The following is a 23,580-nucleotide window of genomic DNA, read 5'->3' as shown; positions in this document are numbered from 1 at the left end:
TGCCGACATTTGCAATTTTACATTTTTCCAAAGTAGGTAATATAGGACAATAAAGCAGTCATTGTGTTGGCACTCTTGGGAAAGTGTAAACTATGTAAGAAAATGACTTATTACAAGGTGCATGAATACCATTGTTAATATTGTCTTGTTGTGAACGAAGGCTTTAGCATGACAAAAGTGCAATGTCTGTCATATTACTGTCTGACCAAAATGTTTATATATGATTTTGTAAAATACTAAAATACCTGAATAATGCTTCTTTATTTTCAGACTAAGTACAAACAACTTACTTAGTATTGCCCCCATTGTATGCATCCACTTATAAAGGGATATTATTGAGTTAATCTCCTTTAGTGTACACTCAGCAATATGGTGATAATATGGTCATTACAGAAAGTATACATTACTACTGTAATTGATTTATGTGTTTAGAAGAAGAAAAAAATTAGCAATAATTTGTATGTGGAAAAAGTAATCCCCACATCTTGAAAAGTCAAATACTAACCAGCTTGCTTCTTTGTATCTTCAAAGTTAGAGTTGACTGTCGCATGAGGGGTGCTCTGGGACTCTCTCTCTGGACTAGGTACAGGTATGAACATGCTGACTGGCAGTACTTCAGATGCTGTTACCTGGAAAAACAAGCAAAGAAATTCCAGTGTAAATAATCAAGCTTCGTGATAATGCCGTTGACAAAAAAAAAAGTTTAAATAATTACAGGAAAACCACAGACACAAACAAGAGGATACACCAATCAGTTACCAAGAAGGTGTTAGACAAATCAGAAAGCTCAAAGAGCATTAGCTCGAAATGTCACTTAATGATGTGAATGTTAAGTTTCACCGTCCTGTGCTTTAGCATGCGCCTATTTCTGCTGCTGCAATTAGGATGAAGGACCTCATGTCATACGATATCTCAGCCGGCTAAAAGCTTCATGAGGGAGACTAATACAATTAGACCAATGACATTTAAAACAAAATATGACTTCTGTAATAAAAGGAGAAAAGTAGGTAAACTAAATCTAGCCATTTTAAATCTCAGCTTTAGCTTCAGAATTTTAAGTCGTAGTTATAACTGCAAATATAAAATAAATAATTGCTCAATTCGACTGTGTGCTCCTTAATAAAACAGTATAATCGAAACAAAAAAAGGCATTGCTGATAATAAGGTTTGCATTTTAAATGAGCTAATTCCAATATGTCAAGGACGAATAAGTATTGATTGAAAAAGTACAGAGAACACCCAATATATTCCCTGTTCTCGAAATAGAGTCAATCATTTGTGACAGAAACCTCTGTTAATTCTTGCTGCCCTCCCCTAACTTTTTTCACATGTCTCCTTCTGATAACTTCTTTTTACCCAAACACTTGATAATTCATCAACATCATTAATTAACGCTCCCTATATTTACAATAATCCTTGGCTGAAGCTGGGTGAGGTTATTCAGCTTCACTCCACATGCTGCATTTCAATTCATACCGTTCCACCATATCCCTCCTCTTTGCCCTTCTGTTTCAAAGATGAAGCTACATTTAAAGGCATTTTTCACATTTCACTCATAGCTTTAAGACGTATAGGTAGTCTTTTCAGGTCATATTTAAAAAATATGTCTCAAGTGATGGCAAAAGGAGAAAAAAAGAGTTTAAAAAAGATTTTTTTTAAATAGCTGACTAATTCTTATAGCTCAAACTCTGTTGTTTAATTTTATGTGCAATATTAATATATTATATATATATATATATATTTGCTTGTTTTTTCTAGCAATAAAGTCCCATGATCCCTGATGGGGTCTAAGGCTTCTAAGAGGTAAAGCAGTTCTCACTTTCCATCACATAGTACAGCATTGGTTTGGTTAGTATTGTCACAAATTTGACAGAAAATATCCATATTTCGTTCTTTGTTATTGCTACCTCTCTATCTCTTCAAAATGAAAAGTAGAACATGTAACAAAAGTCACAAAACCAAAAAGCAATGATTTACATTACAAAGTGGACAACGACTTCATTAGGCGATTAGTAGAAAGTGCAGGCTATCCCAAGGTCACTTTTAATTTGGACCGCCTAATTGGCAAACATAGTTCAAAATGGCTATCAGCTAGCCAGACTCAGAATTAATGAAGGACAATTATTTTTATTACCCCTATCTTACACAGACAGAAAATGAGACATATAGTGAGTGAAGAGGGAGGACTGTGACTGCATATATATACATGCATATACACACACGCACACACACACACACACGCACACACACACACACACATACTATATATATGTACTGCATATGAGACCGGCATGAGACACATGGGGTGGAGAGGAAAGGAGGGAGTGCAAAAACGAAAGGTGGATGAAGGGTTGGAGGGTGAACGCATCATTATGCATGCTTGGCAAGAAATAAAGGTAACCTATATCAGAATTAATTAGGCTGCTCTCCTTAGACATGTGAAAAGGATAAAGTATCTTTCCAGTTATAAAAAGGTGCTATAGCTTTAATGTGTGTTATATTACCTCTGTTCTATCACGGCCCTCTTGTAGTGGTTCAGTACATTACTACCTCTATAAAATAAATACATATCCCATCCACCATACTAATGTGCTTGCCATTTACTTTCTAGATGAGGATGAAGATGGCTTGGAAAAAGAAAGAGTAATGTTTTATTCTGTGATTGTCCAGCGGGCTATGTAGCTTCACAGCATAGAACAGAGAAAAGATTGACTCAGTGATTTACAAGCAGACAGGGTAAATACTATTTAATTTCCCTTTGATTAGCATTATAGGGAGCAAAGAAAGTTTTCTCTCTCGGTAGAAAATGGTGCCCCAGTGCATTGCAGCTAAGATAAATCTAACTTGAGTCAAATACCACATGACTCAAGCTACAAACAACAAAGAATCCTGCATGTTATTTCCCGTCGGAATGGACATGAACATTGACACTTTTTTGAACAGTGATTTCTTTTCTGCACAGTCTATAAATAGGTCAATTTTTAGACAAGACCTGATTTGTAGTGAATAATAACATTTCCATTGCTTCTGTGTGAATTTCATGAAGTGGGGAAACTGTTCATACCATTTTCATTAATCTGTGTCCCAATTATTTCAACATTTTCATCATGAAAAGCTTTGTTTTGACAAGTACACAGGTGATCAAAGACGTGGGAAGAAGTCAGTGTAGTAATAAATTAACTGGGAGCTAAGAGACTTGCTCATCTAGATATCATTAAAAAAATACAAAAACAGATTATGAGTTCCCCTCCCCAAATGACTGTGATTAGAAAAGAGCTGGAGAAAGGCTCTCAGATGATGGGCACATTAAGACAACGAAAAGAGAAGAAAAATATGCGTCTTAAAAAGGGCCAATCATTTTCAATGAGCCAATGGGATCGCCTGCAGCCTTTTTGCAATTAACAGCATTCTTTGTGTTTGATAAAGGACTGAATGTTGGCAATTTCGAGGAGGGAAGACAGGAATGACAATTGTTCTCACAGCTAGGCAGCCACTCAAGAATGAATGGTTGAGGAGCTATCTTCTTGGCATTACTGATTCCTTTCACTTGTCATTGACCTGACCCATTGTCTGCAATCTGACGGCCATGTGTGAAAATAGCAATATGTTGGGCCTATACAGCACATCTTCAACTGGCTGTAGTTTAATGTAAAGGACTTTGACGAAATTGTAATCAAATCTAAGATTGGTTCTATGTGTACAATACATCTTACCCAGACAGCATACATGTGTTCATCTATTGTGCTTTTTCCTACACTGCATTCCCTGACTTAAATACACTCTGGATAATGCATTTCCTTTCTCTTTCCTAAGGCGCTGGGTGACCAGACAATGTATACTTGCCCAACCAATCTAGTTATCTAACAAAATGTCAGGTTACCCTGAAATATGCAAGTTGGTAATGCAAATTATTCAAAAGCAAGAATGATAATGGGGTTAACACACCTCCAACCACCCGATAACCAATTGCATGCAAAATAAACACAACAAAGGACTTACTGAGGCAATAAGCTTCTCCACACAGTCAGGAGCCACACTGTGAAGGTGTGTGAGGTGGAACTGCAGGTGGGTCTTGTTGTTGAGCATGTCCTGGCATAATGGGCAGCGTAACATGGGTTGGACCGAGTGCTGCGTCATCACGTGCATTCTGAGACGATTCAGGTCTGTGTTGGTAAACTTGCAGTAGGGGCACTGGTACATCTGAGTGGTAGCGAGACGAGACAGAGAAGGGGGAAAAACAGATTCACAAGGGGTTAATGGGGTGAAATGGATGTGGTGAGCACAGTTGGCTTGCTTGAAGAGAAGCTGTAGATCAGGCGGAAGATTGGGGCCCCGCTTCCCTCAAGCAGGCAGATCCCTCTGATCACAGACAACTGTGTAATACTGAGCACCACTGGGTCTTGGCACCTACTTCAAAGTGCTCTCATCTGTCAAATACTATATTGATTTTCCACCTTATACACAATTAGCAGTGCAACTAAAGCAGAAAGGCTAACATATTTTTGAGTAGATTTAGAAAAAGAAAACCTGTATAATATAAAAAAGGGTCAGAGATAACTAACTTAAAATGATTAGAAGTATATTTTTACATTTCTTCTTTTAATTGGTGTGTAACTTTCAAGCTCATAATGAGGGTCTGGTATTTGAGGAAGAGATAACCTTTAGCAAGAGTCCCTTAATTCAAAGAGTTTAAAAAAACAGAGTTTTGAGAACATCTAAAGACATCAGTAATACCAACACGGTGTGGTTTGTAACTCTAACCTGCTCCGTAGCGCTCTTCTCCGCTGTCCTGGGACGCTTTGAGGAGAGCGGACTCTCGGACGTCTCAGACCGCGAAGACGGCCTTTTTGAGGGAGTTGGGGAATCGGACTGGTGGCGTTCCGAGTGGCCAGACACTGCTGCAGATTCACACAGAGGAACACAAACAGAGAAGGAGTTAGAGAGGAGAGCAGACATGTCAAGGCAAGGTGAGGACTCTGCACCCTGGGAGCAGTTCAATCAATAAAGGGCTTTGGAATGCCTTTCTTGAATGTGATTCAACTGTATTTAATGGGAATTGAGCAGATAAAGTGTTGTTATCCAACTCATGTCTCCCCATAAAAAAACACCACTTTTCTCTTGTCTTCCCATGCTGCTGCAGGGGAGCTGTCTCTTTCAATGCAGGCTTGTCAAGATATCAGGCAACTCCATAAACCACAAATGAAAATATTAATTTGCCACAGGGTGCAACTTTAGGTTTCACCACATATTTTCAGTCCATGTGAGTTTCTTAACTTGAGACAAGGTACATAAACATCTTGCGACCCCGTCATACAGCAAGAAGGGTAAAGAGATCACACCAGACTCGACTACACTACTTGTTTCTGTAATTACTTTTTACCTGTTTGACAGTTTATGGGCATTCATATTTCACATGCAAGTGACGAATGTCAGCTAATGTAAACAATCAAATGTTTGCAATCATGTGTTTTGCAATCAACTAAATGTTGTCCCAGTCGTCGCTGGAGGAATCCACATAGAAGAGTGAAAGAAAAGGGTCAAATTCGATCAGTTCTGCATCTGCAATATTTGTTATAATTTGAAAAAGAGTAATCAGGACATTTTTAAGGGATCAAGAAATAAATGCTTAAATCAAGCAGTGCCTGCAGTTTGACCCAGCTTGTAAACTCCTCAGTTTTTTGTCTCCAAAAGCGGAGGATTGCCAGTGAAATTCTCTGTTTCACTGGCATTTCTGTAACCAGCTAATCCTTCTCCTGTGTGTTGTAGTTTTGTGCAAGTGGGCGGTAACAAAGAGAATGAGAGGAAAGAAGATTAGTAAACCTATTTTCTCAAAGCTAGGTCACATATGACAACAAGCTTTCATTTAAAAGTTATTCAAGACATAAGAACATGCCATTGGGCTCAACGATGGCATCAGATTGAAGATTAGTCATACCCCAGCATATTCACAGGATACAGAAATGCTTCCGTGCTCAGTCTGTGGAAATGTAAAAATGGGTGACAGTTATTGTCGGGTGGCTGACAATCTCTGAAAAGATTTCCATTATAGTCACCAAAACAGCGACTTCAAGTGTTTTACTGAATCCCATGGCTGATCCTTTTAATGCAAACCGCACCAATATTAACAAAATATCATGTCTGCAAAGCAAGGCCTCGTGCAGGAGCCCCTGCACACCACATTCAAAACCACTCCAGAAACTAAGAGTTGGCACAAAAAAAGGCATCGCAGTTGAACACTCGGCTAAGCAAGGGCTTAGCAGAGGAGCCAGCATGGGGGAGCTGCAGTAACATCCCGCTTTGTCTCCAGTGGAAAGAATTCACTGTGAAACTTAAGCAGGTGTCTTCCCCACCCCTAACAAGCCCATAAAGAGTTACATTTGGCCTGATTTGTACAGTCCTGAAAGGGCCAATTGAGAACAGAGGGCATTGGTAGGGAAGGGGTTGTTGGTCGGGGGGGTCAGGTTAAGCAGGTCTGACCACGCTTCTGCTCCAGACATTAAAATGTCAGGTCTAATCAGGGTGAGGGCAGTTGAGCTGAATACCCAGTGGGGGACGTGGCCTTGGACAGAGCAGCCTGCGAGATCTCCTGGAGACACTGGGATCGGCCAGGGAGGCCCTATTAGGGTCCAGTCACAGGCAATCCTATTAAACACACCCGCCAATAAACAATGGGAATGTTAAATAAAAGGAGCCTCCCATTCCCTGACATTAACCTCTCAGTCATGGCACTGTCCTCCTCACCAATTCCTCCTCCTCCTAAACTCCACTTCAGTCCACTCCTACTTCCCCAGAACTCATCTCTCGAGGAAAACTAGGATGGTCATCTGTGGTCACCTTCACAGCTCAACAATCTGGTGGATCTTTTGACTGTTTACATGTGTGCGGGTGTTATACTTTTATTTAATAATGATAGTTTTCCCATTAGTTAGGAAACACTAGTTTTTGCATTTGTACTTTTTGTTTCATTTTCTTTTTTCATACAGACAATACAGGAGGTAAGTGTGGATTAAGTAGACACAAGCATCCTCTGAGTCTCCCAATTAAGAGGATAAACATAATTGATTATCAGTATATTCCACTTTTACATAAAAAATTGTGAAAATAAGCGAATACAAGTGTCTGTTTATGCTAAGGCACTAGAGAGCTGCTGTAGAAGGGGCCCAAACCGGCTCCAGCTCAGGATCTGTTATGTTTATGTTGTGTGTGTGAGTGTGTGTGAGAGAGAGAGAGATGAGAGAGAGAGAGAGAGAGAGAGAGAGAGAGAGCTTACTCAGACAGTCTTTCTCGTCATGGACAATTAGGACTCTATAAATCTGATCAATCGCCTTCTCCTGAGAATCCTCCAACCCGACACCATCACCGGCACCGTGACTAACATCCAACTACCGTATCAGTTTTTTTGTGTCAAAGGTGATGAAAAAGATGACCGCAACATTGGAAAAGCTTGGGATGAAATAGAGATTTTTGTCATCAGACACAGTCTAACATGGCGTATTGGAAACGTGTGTCCGAGCACAGCTTCGTAGATGTGAGACATATGGATCTACAATAAGAGCAAATCACCAATGACCAAAACATTAGATCTTGATGGAACAGGATGGACAACCATCACAGGAGCAAGGAGAAAGAACAGAAAAATGAGATATGCTATGGATGTCAAGAATAGCTTCCAACAACGACATGTGAGGTCGAGTTTAACTTTCTGATGTGATGTTGGGAGAGAAAAAATATAGTCGCAAAAAGTTGAACAAATGGGTATTGTTGATTTTATTAAAGAATAATTCCTGTTGTTTTTTCTTTCATAAATACTATTGCTGTAACTCTGGCAGAGTTCTTCTTGAAGTTATAGTCTCATCAATAGACCCTGTATGACTGTAAAGGAACTTTAGGACCTGAAACCACAGCACTTCACAGCATTTAAACCTCCGTGGTTGGCTAGATTACAAATGTCCCATTCACAAATCGTCCTCCACAGAGACCACTGTGGGTTCCCCCTCTGTCAGCGACCTTAATGTCTGTCAGGAGTCCGTCTTTTAGCTTGACCTCTTCTCCCTGGTCATTAGACACAGATCCCCCATCCACACCAAACCTCTTCTGACAGATACACAGGGTGGACTTTTGTTTGAAAGCACAAAAGGCTGGGCAGGAGTGGAGAAAAAAAACCTAAGAGCCAATTAGGTGATTATTAATTCATGCCCCTTTTCCGTAAACCAGAGGCTTTTGTGCTGTCAAGTCCCGTAAGTGAATTGGACTTTGGCACCTTGTCTCACCTCCCATAGCTGGACTGTATTATTCAAGCAGCAAAGGGGCTGTCAGCACACTGCACCGGTCTCTGGAGCAATCAAAGCCGTGTTGTGCTTTTAAGGGGAAAAAGATGCCTGCTTGACAGAGTGACTGACACAGCACGGACTGAATTAGACACAATAGGTCATCTGCCAGGGAAATCTTCTCGCAGTGTGATCACAGCTGCCATTAATTGTCTTTGTCCTTGGAGGAGGTTATCCATATTCTAAAGTGTGAGTTACAGTAAACTATATTTAAAGAAGTGAAGGATGGGAAAAAGCTTCCTGGTGTTTTTTCGAAGGGGAATTCCCCTCCTACTGAAAGATATGGGGTCCTCATCATCTGCGGAGCCTCTGCCCCCTCATTACCACAGTTCCTGTCTCACAGAGGCAGCTTCAGACCTCCGGTTGTAAAAAGCGTAACCTATCATCCAGTCCGTCCACGCCAGCGAGGCTGCATAACTTTATTGTCAGTTTGCCCAGAACAGCTACAGCCTGCCAATCACTTTAAACTGAAGCCAGTCCCAAATTCCTCTACATATAGAGAACCCAAAGGACCCTCAGTGGTACACTTTCTAAAAAGTGTGTCCTCTGTTCCCCAACTCCCTAAAACCTTTCCCCTTCACATCGTAGAACCCCACGTGATGTAGAAACTCCTTACCTCTATTCTCTCGGCAAGTTGGCCATTAATATGGAGATGATCCAACTCAGTCTCTGTTCTATGCTATCAGAATCAGAATCAGAAACCTTTATTTGCTACGTGTGTTGGACACAAAAATAATTTGACTTGGCGGCTGGTGTGTACATTAGACAGAAAAACAAAACAACAACAATCAACAGTCAACATAGTGCAAGAATTTAAATATTACATTTACAATGGTATAAGATAAAATAAAGTGCACAAACAGATAACAGTGCTATAGACAGGGTACTGTAAGTGTGTGTTAAAGTGTAATGTGTGTTAAAGTGACATGTGAAATTAGATGTTAAATATTAATATATACTATATTATACTATGCTAAAAATACCTTAATATTACCTTTTTCTCTTTCCATTTCTATCAAACATTTGAATCTATAGTCTGTGTCAGAGCCCAGAGCATCAAAGGGCAGCGTTCCATTTCATTTTATATTTCTCAGGTAATTATTGTGCGCAGAAAGAAACAACAGGAAAACTGAAACCTTGGACTAAGAAGCAGATATTGAAGCTACATATGAAATAATGTACTATTATTTATGAAGTTCAAAAACAAAACACTAAACTGTGTATTATAAGGATATTATGCAGTCTTACGACATGATTGCAAGAAAGACAAATTATTCTCGATGAAATTAAAAGGAGGTATTAATTAGCTGAAGCATTATTAATGCGCAGAACAACCGGATGACATGGCGTTCACCTGAACAGGGCGCTCTGAGACAGAACAGCACTGGTGCTTGCCTATAAGACACCCTGTGGTAAAACTTATAAACACCGAGCTTTCAGGGAGTTGGCTCACAAACAAGAACAATTTATGGCCTATTATCTTCAAAGACAAAAGGAATTACAATTTGAGGGATGACAAGCAATCGAAAGACGTGATATGAATATGTAAACATTTTCACTGCTTTGTCTCCGCATTTCTCATCTTACTTAGGGTTTAAAAGCAACAACAAATCACCACTGCACTGAATGTCTACCAGTTTAGAGTAACAATAACATAAACTTGAATAATTTGATTGTAACTCACCAGAAACATTAAATCTACATATCTGCATCGTGATACGGAGAACAATCCGTAACGTTTTACACACACAGTCTACGGTACACGCCTGAAATGTCGGCATGGCAATCGCACAACACCTACGCTGTGTTCAGTCTGAAATTCATAAAGATTTAATGATGTGTAAATAGAGATTTCACATATTTTCAATTTATTCATCTTACTCAGCACATGAGTGGCATAAACAATGCTCTCCAGTATAATTAAGTAAGAAAATAACATAATATAGACTATTTGTCCACAGGAAAAACCAGCAGTTAATCGAGTGCTGCATGTGACTAAAAGGTCGGTGCTCCACAAAATGCTCAAAATACTCCGACATACTTTAACAACAGTAACATTTGAGCCCGCTAACAAGGACACAGTCCAGCATGGCAAGTGATGGGGAAAGGAGATTCACTGCATACATACAGTACATGTGCCATGCGCACACAATATGTCCATGTTTGAATAAAGAAAGGCTGTAACATGGCTGAGATGATGGCATCTAAAAAAACAAAACAATGATTAACATTATAACCATAAATAAAAAAATCCCAATTTATTTGGCCTAAATAAACCCCAGCCTTATATAACTAACTTAACTTGGTCACTTGGGACGGAAAAAAATCGAGAACAAAAAGACAGAATAATTTACCTGTTAATAACTTTCAATACAACCTGTCTCAAATTCATGTTGAATGTGTCAAATCAAAGTGTCCAAGTCTGCAGATGTATTAACAATTCCCCTCCTTCCTCCTCTTCCTCCTCTTCCTGCTCTCTCCACCTCCACCCTGCCTTCCTCCTGCTGCATCCCCATACATTCAGCTGCTGCATAAATAGACCACCTGCCTTAATGAAGGATCCTGTTCCTATGCAGAAGCTCTTCCCCTTTGCCAGAGAGAGGAAAGAGCCTCATGACTATCAACTTATACATATTTCATACCGAGCAATAAAAATGACCCTTTGCATTACTAATCATGCTCAATGATAAAATTGCAGATATGGCCAACATGTACATCTTTGTCCAAATACATTAATATTTTAAATACTTCTACTTACTTTAACTGTAAATTTGTGTTTTATTCTCTCAGGATATATACTTATAATAATATACTGCATAATCACCAAAAAGTTACACCGTTTTACTTACGGTGTTGGGAGCATATGGCATTTATATATGTCTGAATGCCTGTACATGTAAATGTATGTATCATCTCTGAGATAAATAAAAAACAACAGAATAATGAAGGCATCTTTCAAGAGATGACAAGCTGAATACATATGCATTTTACAAAGGCGTCTGATGTACCTCTAAATGATTGTAATGAATACTGAGGAGCTGTGGAACAAGAAAGAGAAAATAAGATTGACAGTGTCTTTAAAAAGGAGGAAGCCTTTTTTCTGTGTTCACTAATGCTGTCTGTCTGACAGAAACTGTCATTTGTAAAGGTTCAATGTCGTGCTCCGCTCCAACAGCTACATGACAACGATGAGAAGAAAAACCTCAGTAGTTCTAATGATAGACCTTAGAAACAGCTCAGCCTCAGACAGAGGGAGACCGAGCACCTTTCAGATAAATAACAGGTTGGCCAGGACGCTCACACACACCGTAACAAACACACCTTTTGTGTGCTCGATGCAGAAGAATCTTCAGACAATCACTTGCCCAAACAAGCGCTCCTCTGTTTACCAATTGCATTGTGAGTCGTCCCCCCCCCCCCCCCCACCCCCACAAGATGTTTTTCTGCACTTGCTTCGCCTGGGTATTGCAATCACCAATCACAAAAAGTTTGAAGTACAGAAAAGGGGACCCTACCATTAAACTACAGCTGTCAACCTTCCGCTGACAACACAGCCTTGAACCCACCACCCAAACCCACACACCCACCTTTTCACTGACATCAAACAGAACCTGGTTCCCTAATACACATGCTATTTTTAACGAAGCGTTTCTAATAAGCTGCCGGGAAGCTGTACATTTTTCATATGCGAGCACATATTTCCTTTGTGAAAACACAGAAACACACTTATTTGGTGATTAGCGACTGACAGAGGGGAGGAAAGGTACTGAATATGCTTGTATCAAATTGCATGCCTTTCAAAAAGGAGGAATCCTAATGCGAGGAGTCGTCTTCCTGTGCACCACAGGTATGAGTGAATTATTAATCGGACAGCTCATTTTAGTGCTTTTTAAAGTGCTTTATTTTGATGTGCTAAAACATACTTTTAGCCATATTCAGTCAGACATGCATATCATTATTTCTTCCATCAAAGAAGAGTGTCGCCCTTTCAAAGAGCACAAACAACTCAGCCTCATTTAAAATAGAAGTTTGAATATCAAAGTCATTTTACAAAGGCTGGACTTCAAACACTGTGATGAAGTTTTTTTTCTCCGACACTTTCAAAGAAACTTAGGTATGCAAAAGGTCTGAATTGTTTTCCAGCTTTTAACCTGACTCGTGTGAATCAAAACATCCTGCAGTAACACATCAAGTTAGACAAGTGAGAAGCATCTCCAGGCCTGTTACTGTTCAGTGTCATCAGAACTCTCCTCTATTGAATTAGAGATGTCTTATCTGCCAACACACAGGCGTGCAAAGTCAATTGTGCATACAAAAGGAAAATGTAACTATATTTAATTTTCACAGATGTTTCAGATACCTGTCATCGGTCTGTAAACATTAACACTTTATATATATAACTAGATGCAGTGATGCACATACAGTGTACGATGTCGTGCTTTAAATTTTCAGACCATGTTGCATTCATGGCGAGGAGAGAACGCCGGGCAGCACAGCTTGAAAGGTAGCCGTCCACATCCTGTGTTTAAAGAAGTGTCAACATCTTTCACACATCTGACAACCATGGAAAACATATGGAAAACATATGAGCTATTCTTCTTTTAACAATTGTCAAAGAACTGCTCTAGTTTGAGTATCTTTAGTTATAGTACCCCCAACAACAGTACTGTGCAACACTGCTAGAAGAACCTTAACTGGAAGTGTACTTCTACATCATCAGTGATATCGTCTTTCATGACAAAATGTTTTTTCTGTTAAAACAATATCGGGCCTCCCAGACCATAATCATACCAAAATACCAAAACATGACTCAAAGTTTATAATTTGTTTTCACCATGTGGTGTAGTGATTGTCATAATAGGGCCAACAAACAGAGAGAAAACAATTCCACACATGCTGAACCATTCAAACTGGAATAACAGCCTAATTCTGTTTGCTCAAAATGAAATGTTCTTTTGGGACCCTGTGACCAGAGATTGTTCAGGCCGAAAACTCCTCCCCTCACCTTAAGCCCAACCCCCTGCTTAGGATTCACCACCTACACCTGTCAATAAAAATGTCGACAGATAACACCATCCTGATCTGATAACATTAAACACAAGTAAGTGTCGTCTGTGTGTGTGTGTGTGTGTGTGTGCAAAGTTGGGAAAAGGGCATTGCTATCACATGTGCAGGGCTCAACTGGAATTATACATGCAGGCCCCTCTCTTTACATCAACTATTGAGCAAAGACAAAACATGGGTCACATGTCACCTAAGCATATTATCTAAAGCGTAGTTGTTCCTAACTGTATCTGATGGGGTGTAATGCCTTTAAACCTGCAGCAGGAAAGTGGGAGTATTTTAGAGAGAATGTTTAATGCTTAAAAAGCCTCTGAGTGTTTTGTTAAAATAGGTTTACTTAAATCAGACACAAGTGCGGTTGTTCAGCACCATTCAGGTGCAGGGCCACATGTTTTCTGTGAATAGTTTCCTAAATGTGTGTGGTGTAAATATTGGCCTTACCTGTCCCTTTGGTGAGCTCCTTCTCCCCCCCACTTTCTCTGTCTTTGGTTTGGTCCTCCTGGTTTGTGGTGGTCTCACGAGCAGCCTCCACATCCTCACTCAGCTCTCCTGAAGGGGGAGGGAGGATGGGATATGTAAATCACCACACCATCAGAATTGGTGGAAGCACTTAAAGGGACGGCAGCGTTTTTTTCTATAGGAGCTTGCAACAATTACATATGCTGACACACAGTTGCAAGGCTAGCAGACAAAGAGGGCATAATCTGCTTTCTGTCCTGTGCCATCTGATCATCAATGTGAAATTCGTTTTGACATGTATTATAAAATCACAGTTATATCATCGGGGAAGATTATTGGCAAATATGTATTATTATAAAAAAAATTATATATCATTTTCATATAACAATTTTATTATTAAGTATGTATTGTATTGTATATTGTATTGAAATTAAATATATGTATCCATGTATTCAAGACCAGGCCAAAAATATGGTTTCCATATAAAAGACCTCATCTGAAGTGGGCAGATGGAAAAAAAGAAAGAATTAAGCAGTATCCTTCAATCTTATAGACAGGCCTTCATTTCCCCCTCACAAATAAACACAAACATTCATTACCATCCTGATGCACTCTGCTACTTTAGTTGCATATACAAGCATCATTTGACTTATCCATCTTGTTGTTGCAACAAAAAAAAAATCATAAATATTTAAAACTTTCAAAGCCACCATTCATTTTATTTTTATGCCACGTCAAAGGCAGAAATCCCCTGTAACCACCTTAAAAGCCTCAGCTCGATACATCAGACCATTTAGGATCATTGAAGTCCAAACAATGGATATCCGATAATGCCATTTGTAAGTAACACAGAGGAAAGATAGCAAAAACAGATAATAAAAAGGGCATCAATCTTGTTTATTTCCCTCCAGTGCCCCCTGAACATCCCCTTTGCCTGTTAAGTTTGTTTAAAAGTAGTGCGACTTGCATGCAATCGCATTGATTTGACAAGAGTAAACTAGGCCGCAGTCAATAGGCCCTATCAGTTATTATACACGTCAGCTAATTCTCAGCAAATGTACTTAAATGCTCTTTTGAAAATGCTTTCATGCTCAGGTCTCTACTCTATGAGTCATTGATATATTGACAATGCTACAACAGCTACTGAAATATCCTGTTCAAGTATTCCGGCCTGCAGTCATCACACATCCAGTCTTACCACTCCACATGACTACCCACAGCCAAAAACACTTTTACGACGTTACATTATCCGCAACCGTCACTGTTTATCCCGTCAGTGAAATATTGCATACATCGTATATGGAATTTTGACATAGTGTTCTCAAACTATATGTCATCATCACGGATACACTTTGAACGCTCACACATCTCTGAACCACAGCAAATGGTTTTCTCCACAACCCTACCCTGATGGATTGAAGTCTCACTCATAGAATATTCAGAAACAATTTCCTCCGAAAGATGTAAATAGAGATGCCTTGTGAAAGTAAATTAAAGACACATGGTAGATTTTGTTTTTGTTATTTGACATTTCATTCTCTGCCGTGTATGTAAAATGAAATTTTCTCTGTAGGCCCAAAATATCTACAACAAGTCTGCTATTTAAGCACATATAAAACGGTCTTGCCTGTTAAAGGTTGACTGAATACACACTAGGGTTGAATAAACATACAAGGCATTATGCATGCATAGGGGGTATTCAGTTTAAAAAAAGATGAAAGTCAATGGAATTTGTATTATTGGCAGGACAGGAGCAAAATCTTCCATTTCCTGTTGCTGATAGAAATGCTGTAGGACACAGCTTTCTGAGCCGAGTGATTGGTGCATGTATTGTGTTGTTTCACATTAAAGCTAAAAGCTGCTCCTGTGATCCAATGATCCCGTCTTTAAACAAAAATATTTAAAAGGGAAAACTGACTCCTTGTAAAAAAGCAGATTTAGGTGTTCTCTGGATCCCACACACATGAATACATTTTATTCTTTTATTTTCAACCATGTTTCTATTATGTTTCCAAGGCAACTCATGACTTCCATGCGGTGCAGCCCGTCCCGTGCTGGTGAGGCGGATCTTAAACATTCCAAGAAAACCAAGAGAACTCCTACTGAGTCCCAAAATCCCATCTAACTCCTGCCCGCATACATATCCACAATTGTGAGAATTAGGATACTGTAGAGCTGCATAGGTGCTCAGATTACACAATAATCCCCAGGTAAATGTGTTTACCTTTAAAAAAGTGGGGCAAGGTGTAATTTCTTGGCTATGTGACACTTGTAGTGAGACTAATTCCCCACCTACACATTAATATACACGTTATGCTTATTATTAAACATTACTGTGACAGACAGCCAATATTCTCATTCTGTTTATCTTCCCTCACCTACCCCAACTTCTTGCTCACATGTGCGCTGATATTTCTTCCTGTTTTCAAGACTTCTTTATTTAGATGTTTAATCAACGTATATGACACTTTTAGCACACACACAACACCCAGCGTCGTCTATAATGGATGCAGAAATGCAGACATTTAATTCCAGGAGCAGCGTTGGATCTTTAAGTCGCAAATCGCTTTGCCTATTCTTCATCTCATCTCCAACGGTGTTACAGAATGATTAAAGCCGGGCCGACCATAACTAATGAAAGGTCATGAGTGGCCTAAGAGTAGGATGCAAGTGAAAGAGACACTAACACTGTAGCCAAAGATTAACTCTGAAAATAGATGAGGAGAAACACTCAAAGCTATGGCAGCGGGCCATTTCTAACCCAAATCTGAGAGATGTTAAGGACAATAGCCTGAAGGTTGTCTTCTAATTAATTGTCTTCATTAACCATCCTAATACAATGATATGAAACAGTTCCATAAATCTAATCATGCAAGCTGAATAAGCCCATTGCTGACACAGAGATTACACTCATCTGTTCTGAGCATATACATATCAGCTTTGCTCTGCCGTACTCAGTGGGGACAGTCCATGGGCTCTCTGTTCCAGCATCTCACACACAGACACGGGCAGACGGACGTACGCACACACACACACACACACACGCACACGCACACGCACACGCACACGCACACGCACACGCACACAGACACTTAGCAGCCTTCCCCTCTTGTGTTTTGCCAGTGAGTGCAGATGCTAAATCCGGCCCATAGGTGTCACTCTATACAAGCTGGGAGAGAGCAACTTACACACACACATTAATGAGGTGTTGGGGGGGGTGGGGGTTGGGGGTTGGGGGGGGGGGGGCGAGCAGCAACAGACAGAAACACACAGGAACGGGAAAAGGGAAGAAATGTGTGGAGATGACAAAAGCAGATGCTATGCAAGAGAGGCGTCCGGTGAAGATGAGACACTGAAAACGGCAAGATTACCTTCAGATGCGAGATAGCAGCCGTCCTTTCCCCTGAAGAGCAGTGATTACACTAATGCTAATCAGACTGACAAGCACAAACGGCCTAATAAATAATTGATAGTAACCACTGCACTTTCCAGTATTCCTTCCGAGACTGTAGAGAAGAGCAGAAGCAAGTAATAATAGTCACTGTAGATATCTTTCACGAGGTCAGGCTCCTCCTCCATCCTTGGCCTCAGCAGAATACACTGCTATGATGATCACTGCCTTTTTTTTTAAAGTACATAATTCTAGTCCTACCTGAGAATGACTCCAGTTGTCCTCAACCAGCAGTGACGGTCTGCTCTTTTTATTTTTATTTTTGCATATGTACAGCATCTCATTCAACAACACCGTCTTGTCTGTCTCTCTTGTCTTTCATAAGTCCTGGAGAAGCAGCGCAGGGGGTGAGCGGAGCCTCTCGAGTCGGGCTGAGACCTGCTTCTCTCTCGCCTCTTGAGTGGAGCTGTGTGTCGAAGCTCTCATTACTCTCATTATGATTATTGTGGCTGTTGTTATCCTTTTAACCAGGTTTCACCGGGCCGCACTGCAAATCAGAGAGGTGTGCTTCCTCCCGCTTTATCCCGGGCCGGACAGCTTCCTTTTCTTTAACGCTGCACTGTCGGATAAAAAGCAATCTTATTTCACACTTCACAGACTATCTTTCTCCCCTACTTTTTTTTATTTTTAAATCCCCCCTCTTGCTCCCCCTCATCATCTCTTGCACCCCTTACTTGTATCAAAGTTGGCCTGACTCTGGACTAGAGGGTGCCAAATGAAAGTGACAGGAGGGTACCAGGGGACAATGAGACACGGGACCCATGCTGAGGGCTTTCATGCATTGTACGCTCCTCATATCAGCACCTCTGCGCCCCATACATAAGACCCCCCTTTTTAAGCACAACACACAGGAAAACACTGTGACCCCTAAGAAACCCCCTCTGCCACACACACACACACACACACACACACACACACACACACACACACACACACACACACACACACACACACACACACACACACACACACACACACACACACACACACACACACACACACACACTGACTCACTCACTCACAGAAGCTACTGCCTTATGCCCCTCATAAGCTACCTCTCATAAAACCACAACAGAGCAAAACACAAGCACAATCTAGAAGGGCTTTTTCTTATGAACACGCAATAAATCCCAACATGGTTCCATCAGTAAGCACACAGGCCACTGCACCATAAAGCATGACGCTGAGTTCAAATGTGGACACACGTTATGTTGGCCCAAAAAAAAGAAGCTTTTTAAGTAACATAGTGATTTGTGTGTTCATCAACCTGATGGATTCCAGATGTATTCGTTCATATGAACGGAGCGATCAATTCAAAAAGGCAAACAGTAATATTTAAAATGATTGAAAGTGTAGTCGAATACACATTATTGCTTATTAGAGTAGGAAAATGCCAGAAAACACATACAAACTCGAGACCTGCCGCACACACACACACACACCTACACACACACACACACACACCTACACACACACACACACGCACGCACACACTCACTCACTCACACCAAATGAAAGTGTATCTGCCGCTGTACTACTTTCTCACTCGTGCTCCCGCTCCCTCTCTCCCACACACTTTCACATTTTGAAAGGAAACAAGAGTCGGCTACCTCGGCGCTGCAAGTCGGAGTAACGTGTTAGATTCCTGACCTGTCTATGGGGGGACTCGCTGGCCTCTCCCTGCTGGCCCTGCTGTGACCTCAGGATCTAAATGTGAATGAATACTTTGTGTCTCCATGGGGCTGAGGGCAGGAGGGGGAGAGGAGGAGGAGGAGGGTAGCAGAGGAGGAGGTGCAGGAGATGGAGGAGGGGTACGAGGTTAGGGCAGCTAATAACTAAAAAAAACTTTAAACGGCAAGTTAATCACAAACAGCAGTGATAGCTCACAGTGCCTTAGAACAATATGAAGGCTTCCCCTCCTCCTCCTCCTCCTCCTCCTCCTCCCCCTCCACTCTCCAGGTGGTGCCTGCTCATCAAACCAGCCCCATAGGTCTTCCACACAACACTTAATTTGATCCCCCTTTCAAAGTCACTGCACACTTTAAAGGACGCTCAGCGCATTCAGGTCACACCGAGTCACACATAGCAGGCATGTATTCTTCAACAGAAAGACAATACATCAATGTGTCTCTTAATACTCAGTTCGTCAGAAACTGTTATAAGCACCGTGCGATGTATTAAATACGTTCCCGAACGTGTCATCTCATGGGAAATAATACTAATTAGAAATAGTCCTCGTGATAATGGCATGTTTAGATACATTGCAAATAAAGTGGATGAAGTAAGTGCCGCTCCAGTTCTTTTCTCTTTGTGTTTTACTTGGGTGATGAAGGAGAGGAGGATCTAGGTTAATGTGGCTACACAGGGAGTGAGCATTCAGGGACTGCTCACTCTTCTGTCCCTGCAGACCCACACACACACACACATACACCAACACGCGTATACACACACACACTACATCACGACTTCCCTGAGTGTCCAAGATGATGACCGCTCGATTGTACAAATTATGTCCACAATGGAAGATGCAGGCTGTACTTTTCCCTGCTAGGACGGTGGGCTGAAAGCCGGGATATAGGGCACACATATAACTGGGCAATACTCGCTCATCTACTCTGCCTGAGGGACATTGTCCTGCACAAAGAGTCACTCTGCCACTCTGCCTCTTTGCCAAGCCCCCCTCCCTCGCCCCGCCCCGTGCATCTATGCTTATTGTCTTCCACTGTGGCCTCCTCTTAAATCAAACTCCTTTTTATTAATGCATCTTTTTTCCCCTCCTTTTTCCTCCAGCTCACACTACAATGCCTTCACCTATTTGCAGCTATTCAAAGGGACACAACAGAATTGGGGTGGGTTGACGGGAGTGTGGGGGTGGCTGAAGGGGTGTCTGAAAAGAGAAGGGGGGGAGGGGGGGGGGAACCATCACCGCTGTCATGAAGGGCAATCACATCAACTCGGAAATATTCACCAGTGGGTTGGAAAATGCGATGGTACAGTTATGACAGGCGAACAGGCAACTCCCCCCACTCTAGACCACAGGCCCCCGCCCCTCTCTCCATCAGGGCGGAAGCACGGTGGACACTCTGAATATGTATAACCCGGAAAAAATTTATTGATTTTTCATTTGGCAAAAAAGGGACACAAAAATCCCATAACCTGAAACTGTCACAGCTCTTTTGTTCATAGCTCCTCTCTCCTGATGTTTGGCTTTTGCCACAAACTCTCTTTAATTACCAGGTACAGCGAGCTTCAGAGTCTCCACAGAGACACAGCCACATACAGCCTGCTGGGCTTAACAAGACAGCACACATCTATTATATATGACATACACCCAGCAGCTTTTGGTTCATATCTGACTAATAAGCACACTGAATATGACTATACCCACAGTTTGTTTTCTTATTAAACGCACAATATAGAGCAACAATCTTTCCTGACGAAACCCTTGGAAATAAAAATTAAAGCATGCCACATCAAAAACAGCACGTTCATTTGAAATACTGATGCTGGATTTTATTTGATGTGCTTTTCTGAAATGGTTCTGCCTGACATGAAGTTCTATAATCGATCTGGGTTTTTCGAGGTACGGGCAGGTGCTGGTATGTTTGTTTGAGTGTGCACACTTGTGTATGTGTGTGTCCATTAACAGGTACTTATCTGTTTATCTCTCCTTTTAGGCACTGCAGACCAGTACAGTGGACTGTCTGAAAAAGATCTCTGCCTGTCGATTTATTGAATGTCCCATTTGCATACCTTTGTAGTGCATCCTTCTGCCTGTGGACTGTTCTGTGGAGGTATTAGCTCAGAAAATCAATGTTGCCATGGTTGGATGTATGTAGCGCGTACCGTGGCGCGTGTTAGGAGTCCGACTCACAGCTCCCAAATGGGTCCTATTTAAATAAATCCTGCCTGCAGAAGCGTTCCTGCCAGCCCTCCAATCTTTGTAAACTTAAAGTACACAAACACGTTTCTTAGCACGCCCCGTCAGAGTGGGCTGGTATGCCGTTCTCCTCGGTGGTCATCTAGGTGCCTCCCCGTCTCCATCCACAGCCCAGGGCTTAACCAGATGTTTGTTTATGAAAGCGTACATCCAGATGAAACAGAATCCGACAAGGTTATGAATACCGATTTTGCTAATCAATTATATTCAAAGTACAGGGTATTATTGATGTGTGTTTAACGGCCTGCTAAGTTTGAGATTTTTCAGCATAGTTGAGATGAGAGGTGGATGGTGGGCTATCTATTACGCTTATTTTTACAGAAGTACCTCGAGCCAGTGTGTCTCGGGACCTCACTATAGATATATATATATATATATATATATATTCTTCTTTTCTTTTTTTCTTCTTCTTTTCTTTCAGCAGTGGATACACTGGGCAACTTTTCTTCTAACAACCACCCCGGCTGGTTGCTCATAGCTAATTGCTAAAGAAATCCAATGATTACATTGCACAGGCACTTTAAAACATCCATGAGTGCTACCACTTATTGAAAAAAAACAAAAAAAATCTTGCTACCTCTATCCATTCAGTTTCTAATACAAATCTAACACGGGGAGCTTTCTTTCACCATTTGTCTTTCTTTCTGTTCCTCTTTGCATAGCCCATCCATTACTTTCACATGAAATATGAAAAGGCAATATCCTCTCTGTGTTTGTGCTGAAGCGTAATGCGATTGTGATATCATTTATAGGAAATAATCGCAAACCTCTGTTTCATTTTCCAGTTCAAACAACCATGAAAAATTAGCCTTCAATGTCAGGGAGGACAACAAAGGGATGCACACAGACTATTGCTTCACCACTGCGCTTGACATTTCTCCCTAATAGAAAAATGGGTGGTTGTTTCTATCTTTCTTTTTCAATCTTTTCATTTGCTAACCCCCTTTTTTTCCCCCTAATTAAAAAGTTTCTGCACTCAGATCTTTGTAAATCCTTCGCGCGTCTTTATTCAGTCGGGCGGTTTAGAGGTGAGGAAGGGTCGGAGGGTCCCGTACACATTGCACCCTGCTCATTAGCACCCCTACCCTCTTTCTGCTAATGGCTACTGTTGGATGGAGATGTCGCCAGACAAGCACTACGGGGCCGAGGTCGCCGTGACTACCGTCCAGCAGCCTGATAGATAAATAATTCAAGACCTATCAGACTCCCTGGCAGCAGAGCAGTCCCAAAAACACACACTTAGGACACGGCTTGTAAAGGCTTTCCTAACCGATCAGCATTTAGTCTTTACAAATGATGTACAGCCAGATGTCTGGACAAGACCCCACGCAGTTAACCTTAGCAGAGGATCTTTTAAATTTAGAGAAATCTTTATTATTAGTGTGAGCAGCAAAGTAATGGTAATTGCTTTCTGTATTACTGCCATTAAAGGCTTAATAGGCAGGTTGTTTTCCCACTGTAATTATGTACAAAATAATCAACGAACTTTGCAGTGCAATTATTGGAGATGTGTTTAACCAACTTAATGTTTTGCTTGCGACAATAGGTACGGAAAAAACGAACAAAACAGATTATCAATACTGCAAAATACTTATTATTTTAGTTTGTGTGCAGGAATAGTAGACTACATCAACACTATATGCTCGTTGATACACCTTTATGTCTTCATATGTTATTATCAAGGCAGAAATGTCAATATTTATGTCTCAATCCAAACTGAAATTAAAACATTTACACGGAGAGTCACGTTTTCAGCACCTTTCTCTGGGTTAGAAGACATCAATGTTGTACTCTGTTCCTACTTTTTACTCTTTGGAGTAAGGAGATGTCTATTCAAATGACTTTTACGCTTTTCCTAGCATAATACTTCAGTCTTATTTGCATATTTTTAAAACTGGATTTCAGCTGGCAGTATGGCTTGTGATGCATATAATGAAATTTCCTTTCAAAAGGCTAATGAAAAAGACTCATCTCATGCAATTAGCCGCTCCTTTATTCACTTCTTATATTATATTAATTTATTATCACATAATTCTGGCAGCATCATTTATTTATTTATTTGATCATACACACACCTTACAGCCTTAATTACAAAATAGACTTGGAGCCAGATGATGGGATGCAATGGACCAACTCAACCATCATTTAAACTGGTTATCCCTCTAATCTCAGTGGTATACCCAGCCTGTATTAATCTGAGCCTAATCAGTATGCCAAATTGTTTTAGGATTTCAATTTTACCTGAGATTAAAAAATGCTTGACAGAGCACCCTGCATGACAGCTCCGTTTAATGCTGTAAAGGTTATTCAAATGGCCAGTTCAGTTGCGCCTACCCTCT

General features: G+C 40.9%; 1 protein-coding gene across 1 annotated transcript in view; it reads right to left on the bottom strand.

Moving 5' to 3' along the window:
• Positions 1–23,580, bottom strand: part of zfhx3b (zinc finger homeobox 3b) — an 89,977-nt gene that overhangs the window by 12,764 nt on the left and 53,633 nt on the right. Inside the window, exons 5-8 of the mRNA XM_056412684.1 lie at positions 13,833–13,940; positions 4,762–4,898; positions 4,000–4,200; positions 506–629 (exon numbers count right to left, since the gene is read on the bottom strand). Of these exons, the coding sequence (XP_056268659.1) occupies positions 506–629; positions 4,000–4,200; positions 4,762–4,898; positions 13,833–13,940 (570 nt within the window). The remainder of the gene's footprint in view (positions 1–505; positions 630–3,999; positions 4,201–4,761; positions 4,899–13,832; positions 13,941–23,580) is intronic.

The sequence above is a fragment of the Pseudoliparis swirei genome, chromosome 4 (genome assembly GCF_029220125.1).
Source record: "Pseudoliparis swirei isolate HS2019 ecotype Mariana Trench chromosome 4, NWPU_hadal_v1, whole genome shotgun sequence".
In the NCBI taxonomy this organism is placed as follows: domain Eukaryota; kingdom Metazoa; phylum Chordata; class Actinopteri; order Perciformes; family Liparidae; genus Pseudoliparis; species Pseudoliparis swirei.
The sequence above is the reverse complement of the archived record's forward strand: the minus strand, read 5'-3'. Positions and strand labels throughout refer to the sequence as shown.